Source organism: Prinia subflava, assembly GCF_021018805.1.
Source record: "Prinia subflava isolate CZ2003 ecotype Zambia chromosome W unlocalized genomic scaffold, Cam_Psub_1.2 scaffold_22_NEW, whole genome shotgun sequence".
Classification (NCBI taxonomy): Eukaryota; Metazoa; Chordata; class Aves; order Passeriformes; family Cisticolidae; genus Prinia; species Prinia subflava.
In genome coordinates this window covers 2,050,780-2,064,743 of record NW_026960606.1, presented here as the reverse complement: position 1 = coordinate 2,064,743, position 13,964 = coordinate 2,050,780, and the positions used below count along the sequence as shown (strand labels likewise).

The window sequence follows — 13,964 nt, the reverse complement described above, 5'->3', positions numbered from 1 at the left end:
ATGCCTATTATCATATCAGTAAATTCACACTATGTAATTAATATTGTTATAGCAGACCTCGTGTTTGAGATAGAGACAGGTCAAGCCACAGATTCTTGTTTAATAATGTGAGAAGGTTCCAGTTTATTCTTCTTTAGAATTCAGCCGTCCTGATCTTAACTACTCAGTGACTTTTGACTGCAGCAACCTCCCACCATAGGGTTCCTTTTGCAGACTCTGACTACTGGTTATTTCCTATTAGAATATGACTGCAAGTATTTCCTTGCTGCCTCTGACCGTAGGCTTTCACCTAGCTCGACTCTGACTGCAAACTCTCACTGCAGGGTCTAGCTGCAGACCCAGACTGACCTCACAGCAGATTCCTCACAGCAGTAAGTGTCTCTCCCATTTGGTCAGTCTTCTAGTCTTCCTAAACCGTTCCTTCAATACTTTCACTTCCTTTTTCCTCTGGATCTTCCCCTGATTAGCTAACTCATGCTCATAACACAGCTGTGACTTATCAGGGCTGAGGTCTGTAACTTTTTCTCTTAAAAATATATCAGCCGTAACTATCTGAAAAAGTTGAGATAACATATTCCAAACATTCTGAAAAACAAGATGGAAACAAAAAGAGACTGCACCAACAAACCCAATCTAAAGCTGAGAAGAAACACAGCATCCCACAAGGATGGACAACAACACTCCATGAAGAAAAAAGGCTAGAGAGTCCATCCATCATTTAGAAGAAGGTCCTCAAGAGCTTCCACCTTCCGCTCAAGTTCAAAAACATCAACAGGCCCAGAGAACCCCTAGAAAACACAGAAAAGCCCAAACAGCCCTGCCTCCTGCACAGCCTGCACAACCCATGGGTATCAGGATGCATGAAAAAGAAAACACTGAACAACTCACCAGTAATATCTATAATAACTCAGACTGAATAACACTCAAACCTGGTATAAACGAATTTTGACCGATAAAGCTTAACAAAATGAACTCAATAGAAATCTGCCCTAAAAGGACTTCAAATTAATAAAATGTAGCTCAATTATTACTTTAGTAAATAGAAGGTACCCTTAAGAAAACTCAAAGTCAACCATTATACTGAATACAATTGTGATCTATATAAAACTGGAATAAAACATTGTCTAAACTTACTAATACTGAAACTTAGCAGACATGAAATTTACAAAATTAACTTAATAGAACTTAGCCTTGCTCATCTTAACAGAAGGTAACAGAGCATTATATTATTGGACCTTAACTAAACATAACTGCGAATTAGTATCTTTAAAGTTATAGATACGACAAGATGTAGCTTATTCTACTGTTATTAACACAAAAAGAAAATGAAAAGGTGAATGATCTGTAAGAGAAATAACAGCATGATGATGTACTGGAGGGATAAGAGTCGCAACAAGCATATTAAACTTCTAAGTAATTCAGTTATGAGAAAAATCCACGGTAACTGTGAATTTCACGGAAACAGAAATTTAGTAAGACTTTAGAGTGCAGGGTTACTGAAAAAAAATTTATTAACGTGTAATTTGACAGACTACTCAACAGCTGAGTAGCTTGTCATGATTGTATTTTGTGTAATTTCCTCTGGCAATTTTGTTAACATTCTTGTTAAAGAAATCAGATTATGTTGAAATCTTTGATAGGTAATAAGACACTGCATTTACTGCTTTCTATCTCTCCAGCAACAATAAAACTGTAAAAAATTAGAATTCAGTCAGAAAACAAAATTAACTAAAATAAAAACAAAACATATCAACATGTTTTCAAGGCATACAAAACAAACTGCGTCCTCTTCCATCTACAAACAAGTGTTTATTAGCAGTTCATCATAGCTGCTTCAGTCGGAGTCGCCTTTTTTCTAAAAAAAAAAATAACTATGCTTTGAAATTTAGACAAGCATCTTTTAACAAAATTTAGAATAATTTTAAATTAAACAACACTTAAACTCAATAGAAATTAATCTGAAGAGAACTTAGCATCCAGATACCAAAGCAATAACATATAACTTAACAGTACTCTGACCTAAACATAGTGGAGCTTAATTGTGCTTAACTCTATCAACCCTTAATTTATATGAAATATAAATTTAACTTGGAGTATAATTCATAGTAACTGCAGTGTTATAAATGCCAGGACAATTTATTACCAAATTCAATAATTTGGTTTATTAAAAATTCAAATCACAAAATTTGGAATCAAATTACAGAATTTTAAGCAATAAGAAAAACAAAACCCCACAATCAGCGACACTTACTTGACAGAATTTCTCCCGGGAAAAAATGAGCCAAGGGTGACCCAGAGACACGGACCCTGGCAGTCGGTGTCTCTAGCTGGGTTCACACCTTGCCCACCTAGAGGCTTAACTTAAATACCCTTAATTTTACCCTCGGCAGCCCTTCTCCCATTGTTTCTGCTAAGCACCGGCCATTAAGTTTGTTTATTCTGAAAGAATCCCTTGGCCCATTCAAATGCTAATGTCCAGAGTTAGTCCTTGCTTTGAGTAATTTAACCGTCGAGAAGTGTGTGATGATTCCTCTGCACGTAGCATTCGACTGGTGTAAGTCCTGGTAATTTTCGCTGCACGTAGGCAGGGGTAGGTTGGTCCGTGTTCATTGTCTCATCAGTGCCTTGTGTTCTCACCTTCTATTTTTGAACCAGGGAGATCAGGAGAGGTGCTTTACAGAAGTCTGTGAAACGTGTGGGTTGAGCAGACACACATACCTTTATACAATATATTACAGTTTCCAGTCTATAATTATTTATAGAACATGAATTAAATAACCCTATTTTCCACATGCAGCTTTACTAAAGAAAAAGAAACAACAACCTAAAGTTTAGTAAACTGCTATTCAACTTTACAGCATTTTGCAGATGTCTGTACAGTATATTCAAGCTTCTTCTGTTTCCTTCTATATTTTTGGTAAGTTTCTGGGTTTTTGGATTGCTGTTACTGATGCCTTAAGAAGCTGAAACAGAGGCTAGGCAGAGTTAAAGGAATAAAGTGAGTATTTATTAAGTGCTTTCAAGGCCACACCCTGGCAACACCAGAGCCACAGTAGTGACTTTGCCCAGATAGCTCCAAGATGGAAGCAAAAGGAGGGCCTCGTCACGAGGTCTTCTACTTTGATAAGTTCCAGGCCATTTGCATATAACAGTCAACTGTCCAATCAATAATTCTAAATCACAAAGCTTCATCCTCCTTGCTTGCCTCCTTTCTTCAAGTTGTTTATGCTCCAGGCCTGGAGTTTGAAGAGAGTGTCCTTGAGTCCCCTGCTGGGACAAAACTGCCCTGCTCCCATCACCCTGTGAAAAAATCCCAGCACCACTTAATATGAAAGTGAAAGCTACCCACCAAAGCAAAACAGAAAAACCCAAACCTAAGGCATCATTACTCTCTTCTTTGAGATTTCTGACAAGGTCTTTTCATCTCCCTGTGAAGCTGGCTGCTCTTGGATCTTTTCTGCCTGGATCTGCCTAAACAGGATTATTTGTCTTCCAAGTTAGTTTTAGAGTGGTGAATGCATCCATGACTCCAGTTAAAAATCTACTTCTATTTTTGCTCTCCATTGTGATAGCAGGTCTCTTCCCCATACTGTGATAGGTTCTTGCATGACAAGGGGATGAATTGCTGCTATTTTCCTTTCTGGCCCTGTGACGGTAATTGTATATTCACTTGACAAACACAATGCAGCTCCTCCAATTCCTGTGAGACAGTTTAAAGGTTTTATCAGTTTTCAATCTCTAGGCCAATACACATATAAAATGACCATGACACTTGTGCCAGTGTCCAACATGCCTGTAATTGCAATTGTCCTGTTGTTATATGTCAAGTTGCAGGTTATCTGTGGTCAATCACGTTGTCCTTCTTGGCGGTGGCTGCGTTCCCTATGGCCAGGCTGGCTGGGCCTGGGAGAGATGCCAGGCAGGGGCTGGGCTAGGCTGGCGGGGCGGCGCAGCCCACGGGCGCAGCGGTGGCAGCAGTGGTGGAGCTGCTCTGTCCCCACTCCAGGTCTTTGTGTCTCCGGCCACTGTGGAGGAGGAGGCGAGTGCTCTTTTTTGGCTTTCCTGACAAGACATAATTAAAAGCTGTTCATTTACTACGTAAAAATCTCTCTCTTTAATTGTTTTTTGCCTCACTTCAGCCCAATTAATTGATTTTAAACTGATTCCTGAAAAATCTTGTGACTTAAAATTTGAGGGGTCTCTTTCTCAATTCAGTGAGCCTGCATCTTGCAAGTCTGTCCCTTTTTCCGGGATGGAATAATTTTCTTGTTGTTGTATTCTTGCTATCTGTTTATAATTTTCAGTTCCGTTCTTCTCCCCCCCCTTGCAATAATAGAAGTGGCCAGAGGTGGTGCTGTACTTGGAGGCTACGAGTCTTGGTGGCCACAAAATGGCGTCAGTGGTAATGCACATGCTCCATATAGGGCACAGCCATTTTGTTGTATGGAAGGTCTTTGAAGGGAGCCACCATTTTGTGAGACGGCTGTCTCACACATGCGCTGTGCTGCTGGAGGACACCGCCTGATTCCGCACCATGTTTAAAATCCGTTTCCTCAGGGGGGGCGGCCACCCAGGCTGAGGGCCCTCCTGTATGGCTAAAGGAGACATCCGCAAGGCTGAGTGAGCCATGCATGGGGCCAAAGGAGGCAGCAAAAGGTTCACTGGGACCGGATGCGGGGTCGGTCACAGGCTCAGTGGGGCCAAGCGCAGCTCCGGTTTCGATGGGGCTACCCACGGTTTCTGTGGAGTGGCCAGTCACGCGATTGCTTGCTGGGACCTCTAACTTGCTCATAACTTCATTAAATATGCAGCACACAGGGAACAAAGAAGCTGTAACTTTATCTGTCTTTATGTAGTTTCTGGGAGATTTTTAATTACCCAGAGCAATAAATCTTTTATTTCTTGCTTAGAAACCGAACAAGAATGCAATCTTAACAAAGTCTTTAAATTATAATAAACATCCTTTTGTTATTCTGAGAATTTTTGACCCGATCTCACATCCCCCGGTGGTCACCTGCCTCAACTTGCAGAGTGATTCTTCTCTTCTTTTGGTGTCGATCTAGTGATCACAGTTTAAGCTTCATTAGTCTTTTTAAGATCTCCAGGTCATATTTAACTGCTCTCTCCCAGAGAGAATAAGCTGGGGAATATTTAGTGTGGCCTTTTGACAATGCCTTTCCCATCCCCCAGCTGCTCACCTGTTCTTGGTGTACCCACTGCAGCATATGCATATTTTATCCGGAGCCTTTTCCCATAGGTTTTTTTCTCCCCCTTTTCCCAGGAGTTCTCTTTCTCCCAACTCTGAGTGGAGCCATCCTCCAACTCCCCCTACCGCGGTCCCGCCACGGCGGTCTCCGACCAGGCCTCCCACTTTTTCACTCCACAGAACCCTCTTCGAACCTCTTCAGAGTCCAAAGAGTCCCTGGGCTGCTTCAATCTCATGCATCTATCACGTGGTTCACCAGCATGCAAGAGTTCAGGACCCCTGGACTACCAACCAATATGATTGAGTAGAAGCCGTTTGTTGTTTACATTAAGCTACCTTTATACATTCTAAAAGTACTGTTCACACAATCACGCATTACTTGATTGGTGCTTCTGTCTTGTCCACACGTTCAGCATGCACCTCTCAGGAAATATGATTGGTTACAGTTCAGTGCTTTTTGGGCCTCCTTTATCTTGTTCTTGTAGTCTTGGTATTCTTGTTTCTCAGCTTCTTCTTTCTTAATTTAGCATTGTTTCTGTCTCAGTAACCTTGACGAATTCCTGAGAGTTCTGATAAGAATAACTAAAGATGGTTTGGCTGGGGCACACTGTGATCTAAGTTGTTCAAATACATTGCAACACAAAATCCCTCATATTTTTACTTCTGGATATACAGACTTGTCTTCCTTCTTTAGTGGGAGCAATTATAGTTTGGGCTTGCATATAGAGCATTTTTTTGGCCAGGCCCTCTGTTCTGGAAGGTATATTTATCATTATGCCATGATCAGATGCAATCTTATTAGCATGTTTATCTTTTCAAATGGAAATTACTGCTGTGGGTTGTTGAGACTAACTCATTTGACTTCTTGTCCATCATGTGACAGGTAAAATATGTGTTTCATCTACTTTGCCATAGTGATTGACTGGTCTTTCCAAGCAAAGGTCTGTCGATGTGCCCACTGAGAGCCAACGGGCTCTGTCACAGCTAGCCCAGACACAGCGACAGGCGTCTTAGGGGGGGTCAGTCTGCGAGCAACGCAGGCAGTACTGACTCCTTTGAGTTCTTTGCCTGGCAGAGGCTTGTGTGAGCGATGGAGATTCGACAGGCAGTGGAAAGAAAGGAGGAAACAATTCCAGACGAACAGAGGGTTTATTGCAAACACCTCCTCAGCCCGGGACTGTTCTGGGGGTAGAGGGGTGAGGGGGGTTTTTGTCCGAGGGAGTTGGAGGGGGGGCAAAGGGGGTGGCCAGCCACTGCCAGCCAACCAGGGCAGGTTGCCAGGGGATATGGGGGTACGGGAACATAACTTGGACCAATCAGGAGAAAATAGGAGGGATTTACAAAGGCGGGAAAAATAACAGACAGCTAACTGTGTGCCGCATAACGGGTGCAGGAGTCATGTGAGTTAAACAAAGGAACAATCAAGGGGTGGGGAACAGAGAACCCAACGAGTACAAAAATATACAAAGCATAACTGATTAAATTAACACACTGCCACAAAGGTCTATAATATAAAACATGCTAATTGGTTTATCTGTATTTGCTATTAACATGTTTAAATTAGTGTGAAAATTCAAGCGTACACATATGAAATATATCTATAAGTACATGTGTTGTCATCACTGCTACTAATTTAGGCATACCTAAACTAGCTTTAACCTAGTATCTGCATAGAACTCAGGCTTAAAAGCTGCTCAGATGAGGAATGCTGATCCTCTGTTGAATGCCAAGTTTAATTGTTGCAGAAAGTATCTACTTAAAATATATTAAACATTCTCATATCTAATCTTGGCACTGAGTTTGTATAGCTTTCAAGGCTCTAAAAAGTAAAATAACTCTTGTCCTATATACTTGTGCTGAAAGTTAAACCCATGGTTGTAAAACCTAGTAATTCCTTTCCCTCAGAAAGTCTTCTATAATAAATTCGTTCTTTCTTAAATCTTTAATATACGTTACATACAATTTAATGCTTTCATATAGGAGTAAATTTTCAACTGGATTTAAAAAGCTGCTTTTTCCAAATGAAATCTTATAGTAAAACTAAATGAGCTGCGAGCAAAGACTTTTTTTTTCATTTGGCTTGCAACAGTACTCTTTGCCTGTGTAAGGGTGTGTCATGTTTTACAAATTTTATCTTTTTATTTTTGAATTAATGTATTCATTTTTCTTAAATTTTACAGTGCAAAGAAAGAATGAGGCCTGTTAAAGCAGCATTGAAACAATTGGATAGACCAGAGAAAGGCCTTTCTGAAAGGGAACAGCTGGAGCATACTAGACAGTGCCTAATCAAAATTGGGGACCACATTACTGAATGTCTAAAGGAGTACACAAATCCTGAACAAATTAAACAGTGGAGAAAGTAAGTTATTCTGCATGATTTTTCTTGAAAAAAGGAAATCGATAATAGCTTATATTAAGCAGAGTAGTTTTTAATTATTTCTCATTTCTTATTCTCCATTTATTTTATTTTTCTGCTCTATTAAATAAGGACTTATAAAAAGATGATTATAAATGGTTACAGATTTTATTGGTTTCACTATTTAATTTTGCATAGCAATGCATTTTGTCCAGTAGGTGGAGTCCTCTTTTTAAAACCAAACACAAAGAGAAAATAACTGTATTTAGAGTATATTTAATATTTAGTGGAAGAGAGTTCTTATCATTAAAGAATCTGCCTTTTTCAACACTGAAGTTTGGTTTAGGTTTTTATTCATGCTAAAAACAGGCCATTATAAATGTGTGTGTTGAACTTTGAATGATTCTGAGTTGCAGAATCCTTTATTGTTTTTAAAAATATACTCTAAAATTAAATCATATATTAACTGTCTTGATAAAAAACATTTATCATTACATACTCAGAAATGTATTTCAAAATGAAATAAGAGTTTTAAGTGTTCTTATGCATCTGTGAGGTGGTACCGTTGGAAAAATAAGAAAAATGTTGGTTTATAAACTTGCTATATTTTGTTGTTAAGTTCTTAATGCAGTTATAGTTTTATCATAATGTACACTTTAATCCTTTATGGTTGCAAATATGGTTGCACTTCCATATACGAAACTCAGTCAAGTGTTTCATTTTCTTGCAGGCTGTTGTTAACAGAATTTCTGCTGTTTGTACTGCTTTATTTTAAAATATTGGGGTGAACTGAAATACAAAAACAATATCCGTGCATTAATGACACTTTGGTAAACGTTATGTTTCTTTAAGTGGAAATTCATAGTAGGATCATAGAATCATAGAATTGTTAAGGTTGGAAAAGACCTCTAAGATCATTGAGTCCAACTGTTAACCCAGCACTATCACTATGTTAACCACTAAACCACGTCTCCGAGTGCCACATCCATACATTTTTTGAACACTTCCAGGGATGGTGATTCCACCACTTTCCTGAGCAGCCTGTTTCAATGCCTGACTACCCTTTCAGTGAAGAATGAGTATAGTAGAGCTACTATAATATTAATTCATAGTAATGCTACAGTACCATGCATAGTTTATTAAAATGTGTTTTCTCTATCTTTAATAAGACATAGAATTTAGTAAAGGTATTTATGCTATATTTCTTATACAGATGTCATTGAGCACACCATTTGCTGGTTTTGTCTAGTTTTGCAAACCTCTAGACCAAAACTATAATATTTAAATCATCACAGTGAAAGAGCAGATAGATGCTTCTTGAGCCTACACACTTGAGATGTTTCTGAACTAAACACTAGTTAGAACAGTAATATTCTGTAGTCTTTTAAGCATTCCACCTGTAAACTCTACTAAAAGAATTCTAGACATTAGATATGGTGTCTGCAATCATAGAATCAAATCTTGTCTTTAAGGTTTTGGCTTCTTGACACCAAAAGTGTTGTTTTGTTTTGCTTTCTTCTTTCATAGCATAGATTAGGATCAAATATTTTCGCATGCTGCTTCCATCCTCTTTCAGATTTCTCATTTGGTTTCAAAAGCTTTGACCAGGCTTTGGGATTTTGTGGGAAAATCCTGTCCCTGATATCTGTAGGAAATTGGGCACATAGGTCAAATTTCTTATACCGCAAGAGATTTAAAGTTCAGAAGAATCTTTACTGAGTAGTAAATACTCCAGCTTTCTGACATATTTCAAATGATCTTTCAGAAGAATTGCACAACAAATTGAAAACTACATTTTTATGCAATTGCCAAATCATTCTATTAACAAAATTGCCATTAATACTATTTTTCATGCACTTTGCATTCTTCAGTCATTGTGATAAATATTACAAAATGACAAATTCTTAAAGTAATTAATTTCTGAAAAGTTTGAAATACAGCTAAGTAATGTTTGCTGTGCAGCTAGGTTATATTCTGTGTAACAGACTTTACAATTAATTCCATTTACTGAAGTACTGTTGAAATAATTTCATTTAAGTCCATGGTCTGTTGTAAGACACAATAAAAACTAATATATGGAAGAATTATAACCTCTCTTTCTTTTTCCGCAGAAACTTGTGGATTTTTGTCTCTAAGTTTACAGAATTTGATGCCAGAAAGCTGCACAAGCTGTATAAACATGCAATCAAAAAACGCCAAGAATCTCAGGTAATACTTTCAGACTCTCTAAATATACAAAAATATATTCTAAGTTTTATAATTGTTATTATAAAGTATCAATTGTTTTCACTCAATACACTTTAAATGTATTTTACTGTTCATAGTAAACTAGTTTATTTTCTTAGTATATTTTCCAAAGAATTCAGATGCAACTTTGGGATTTATCAATGACAATTTTTGTACTTGTCTCTTTTAGCACCACAGTGACCAGAATATTAGCAACAATCTGAATACACATGTAATTAGAAATCCAGGTAAGAAATCTGGACCATATTATTGTGCTGGATATCTTAAATGGTGGTATGTAAAATGAAATAAACTTAAAACTGCCTCCTAAAACTCCCATACTGATGGATATCATAGGGATAGGCTGACTTAGCATAACTTCACTAGTTTGCTGATGAAATTCAACTGAGCATGGACTGAATTTGGCACTTAGAAATTTCAGTAGCATGTTATTTGGCCATTCTCTTAAAGTAAGTAAATTAATTTTTAAAAACCCACACATTTTTAAATTTAATTTTGAGAAGGGGGAGAGGCCAACTCAACACTTTTAAGCTTCTTGGAGGCTCTATACCTTTTTGTACCAGTTGTAATGTCACCATATCATAATAAAGATATTCCCTGAAGTCATGGTTAGCAATCAATTATATGGGATATCTTTAATTATTGACAATAATACTGTTTTTCTGTGCTCTCACAGTTGCCTTCTTGTAATACTTTCTTTTATATCATGTTATATAAAACCTAGGGTATGTTATGGATTTAAAATTAGTATAATGTATTTTAGGAATACCACTAAAACCCTTTCATTAAGAAGGTGTACCTCTAAAACTAATGTTCTCACTAGGGCTGTCTCCTTGGAGAGGAACTTCCTACCATTCTGTTTCAAATTGCTCTACTAAAGGCACCTGGTTTCTACTCCCTGCTTAATTAGACCACATTGATCTTCTCCATTCAGTCTGTAAGGTTGAAAAATTTAGTTTCTCAGTCCTACATATCTACATTTCTAGCTTGCTTGCCTTTTATTTACTTCTGAGGTCTCTCTCAGTTTGCTCACATTACTGCATTTATCTTTTAATTATTTAGATATTGTTTCTGTCAAACTATAATGCCACTTTCACATTGCTTTAAATCTGACAGATAGAAGTGCTGTTTGAATGGGTGAAGAAAAGAATTTATACTGTATGAGGCTTCCTTATAACCTCTGCTTTATTAAACAGATGTTGAAAGACTGAAGGAGAATACAAACCATGATGACAGTAGCAGGGACAGTTCTGATAGACATTTGTCTCAGTACTATGATCATCATAAGGACAGACATCAGGAAGATGCTTATAATAAAAATGACTTGAGGAAAAGGACCTATTCAGCCTTCAGCAATGGAAAAGACCACAGAGACTGGAATCACTATAAACAAGACAGCAGGTAAATTGCTCTGTTAAAAATTCCTTTCCTGTTTTTTCAGTATGCTTGTAGTAAACACCAATGAATCTTCTCTAAGTAATGCAAAATTACAAAGACATTTCTCTTATGCAATTTTGTTGAATTGACATAATTGTAGTCCTTACTATGTGTTCAGTAATAAGTAAATTTTTTCAGATACTATAGTGATGGTAAACGTAGAAAGCTGGATGACCACAGGAGCAGAGATCACAGGTCAAACCTGGAAGGAAGTTTTAAAGACAGTCGACCTCATTCAAATCACCGTTCCCATTCAGACCACAGGATACATTCAGATCACCGTTCCACTTCAGAGTATATCCATCATAAATCTTCCAGAGATTATAGGTACCACTCAGACTGGCAAATAGACCACAGAGCTTCTGGTAGTGGCCCAAGGTCACCATTAGATCAGAGGTCTCCTTATGGGTCAAGATCTCCTATAGGACACAGATCTCCATTTGAACACTCATCAGATCACAAAAGTACACCTGAACATACATGGAGTAGCCAGAAAACATAACAAAGACTGACATTTTCTGGACCACCTTTTAGCCATATACAGTAAACTAACACAGTAATTGCCTTATGTGACTTGAAAGATATGGACTGGATATTGTTAGTCATGGTATTCTTTCCAGGATGCAAGGTCTATTATCCCAACAATAGAAAAATATTTTTGTATTTAAAATTTCTGCTGCACTGTGCTGCAAATGTTGTGGCAGGTGTTTTTGGGGTTTTTTTTTTCTCTCTTTAAGAAATGGAAAATGTTTACTTTTACAGGGACCTCAACACTACCCCATTCAGACTGAATCTCATAAAACTGGTTTTAGGGTGAACACAACTGAAATTATGTTTGCAAAGGAGTTTTTAAACACAGACCTATGATCATGTTTCAGGGAGAAATGAGGAGGGGTTTTTTTTGTTTTCTTAGTAAAGAATTCTCAAGGACATTTGTTCACTTTTCAAAGCTATTTATTTACATTGTATACTGCAATCACCTTGCCTCTTTTCATCACAAGCTTGAATATTTAAGTTCTGTACCCATAATTGTAAAATAGCCAGCATTTCTCCTGTTTGTGGTCAGTTGTAATAATGTCTTTTTTCAAAATAAAAGAAATCACTGAAAGTTATTGCAAACTAATTAAATGTGATTTTTTTTTGCGTGTTCCTTTCCCTACCTACTCAGTCATCCTTGACACAGAGTCAATATACTAACACTTTTTAATAAAAATATTTTTATGAAATCACTGTTCAGAATGCAAAAATGGAGACGGGAACCTTTTAATTCCATTTAGTGCCTTTTTTTATTGGATGCTTCAGATACATATTTTGGTTTTGTTTTTCTATTAAACTGACAATATTGTGATTTGTTGTAATGAAATGGGAAATATTCAGCTAAACTGTGGTCTGGAAAGTTTTTCAGTCTATAGGTTTTAAAGAAGGCGTGTTCACTATCTGAACACTTGAATCCAAATCAGACAAAATTTATTGGAAATTTATTGGTTTTCCTCTTGAAATGGGCAATACTGTCAAACGTGCTATGCAGCCAGTTAATATTTTAGATTTGAATTACTTTCTATTGCAAGAATTATTACACACTGATTGTATATAGATAACTTCTGTTCGACAAATTAAATTTAAAATTAAATGTGAGCTCTTGTTTCCTGCTGGTGTTTTTCTACAGCATACATCTTTCTCATGTAACCATAAAAATATTCAACTCTTATGTACTAAATACACAATATAATTAGGGAAGATAAATGTCTACCCTGGCATCATGTGGTTGGAGCTAATATGTTGTTCCAGTTTTTCTTCATCTTGCAATATGTTGATGTCTTGGTTTAAGACAATTTAAGGGGTGGACACCAAAATGAGTTACCTTCCCTTTTAGTTTTAACCACTCCCCTTTCACCAATAAGGAGAGATGAATGGGAGAAGATATAAGTGGAAAAATGACCATTTACTAAAAAACAAAACAGCAACAGGCAAAAATAACAATAATAATCACTAGATATACAGGTGCTGAATTTTGTGGACTCCCCAGAAACAAAGAAAACAAAATGGTGGAGAAACCCCTCCCCCAAGATGGTGCCCTCCGTAGACAACATCGAGGTCTGAGAGTTAAAGGTAGAAATGGTGGACAACACCCCCCCCCCCACCCACGTGTGAAGAGAAAGAACAAATAGAGAAAAACAGTACAGCAACCGAACCTCTGCAATAGCAAAAACTCCCTCTTCCCCTAAACAACAACTAACAGGGAACAAGGACAAAATTTAAAAAAACCCTAGACTCCAAAAAACAACCAAATGCCCCTCTTATCTCTCTGACGGTGGCAGCTCTGTTGACTAAGGTGGCTAAAAACTCTGGCGGCTGGAACTGGGTTAGCAGCTGGAACTCATGGAGGGACTATGCCTTCTCCTCAGCAAAAGCAGCAGGAAGCCAGCTAGGACAACTCGGACTCCCATATCTTCCTGATTCAACCAGGCGCTGCTGGTGGGCTGAGGCAACCGTATGGACCAGGGACTGTTCTGTTTTTCTTGGCGTGGCACCAAGACTGGTTGCCCTGGGTGGTGCCAGCAAAACAGAAGGGAAAAAAGGTCCAAAGACCTGCCTCAGCTTTCATGGCGAGAACGAAAGGGCAAGAGAGCTTCTGCCTGAGTGTCCCTGACCTTAAAAGGACCCAGCACCTGCCAACCTCCATGGTTATGTTTCTGGCCACCAGGTCTTGAAGAGAGA

General features: G+C 37.9%; 1 protein-coding gene across 3 annotated transcripts in view; it reads left to right on the top strand.

Annotated features, from left to right (window-relative positions):
- Nucleotides 1-12,881, top strand: part of LOC134564904 (chromodomain-helicase-DNA-binding protein 1-like) — a 129,512-nt gene extending 116,631 nt beyond the window's left edge. For all 3 annotated transcript variants that reach the window (XM_063424190.1, XM_063424188.1, XM_063424189.1), the window contains 5 exons: nucleotides 7,387-7,565; nucleotides 9,674-9,770; nucleotides 9,979-10,036; nucleotides 11,006-11,210; nucleotides 11,385-12,881. In XM_063424190.1, coding sequence (XP_063280260.1) covers nucleotides 7,387-7,565; nucleotides 9,674-9,770; nucleotides 9,979-10,036; nucleotides 11,006-11,210; nucleotides 11,385-11,748 — 903 coding nt within the window. In that variant the 3' untranslated portion in view covers nucleotides 11,749-12,881. The remainder of the gene's footprint in view (nucleotides 1-7,386; nucleotides 7,566-9,673; nucleotides 9,771-9,978; nucleotides 10,037-11,005; nucleotides 11,211-11,384) is intronic.
- The last annotated feature ends 1,083 nt before the right edge of the window (nucleotides 12,882-13,964 follow it).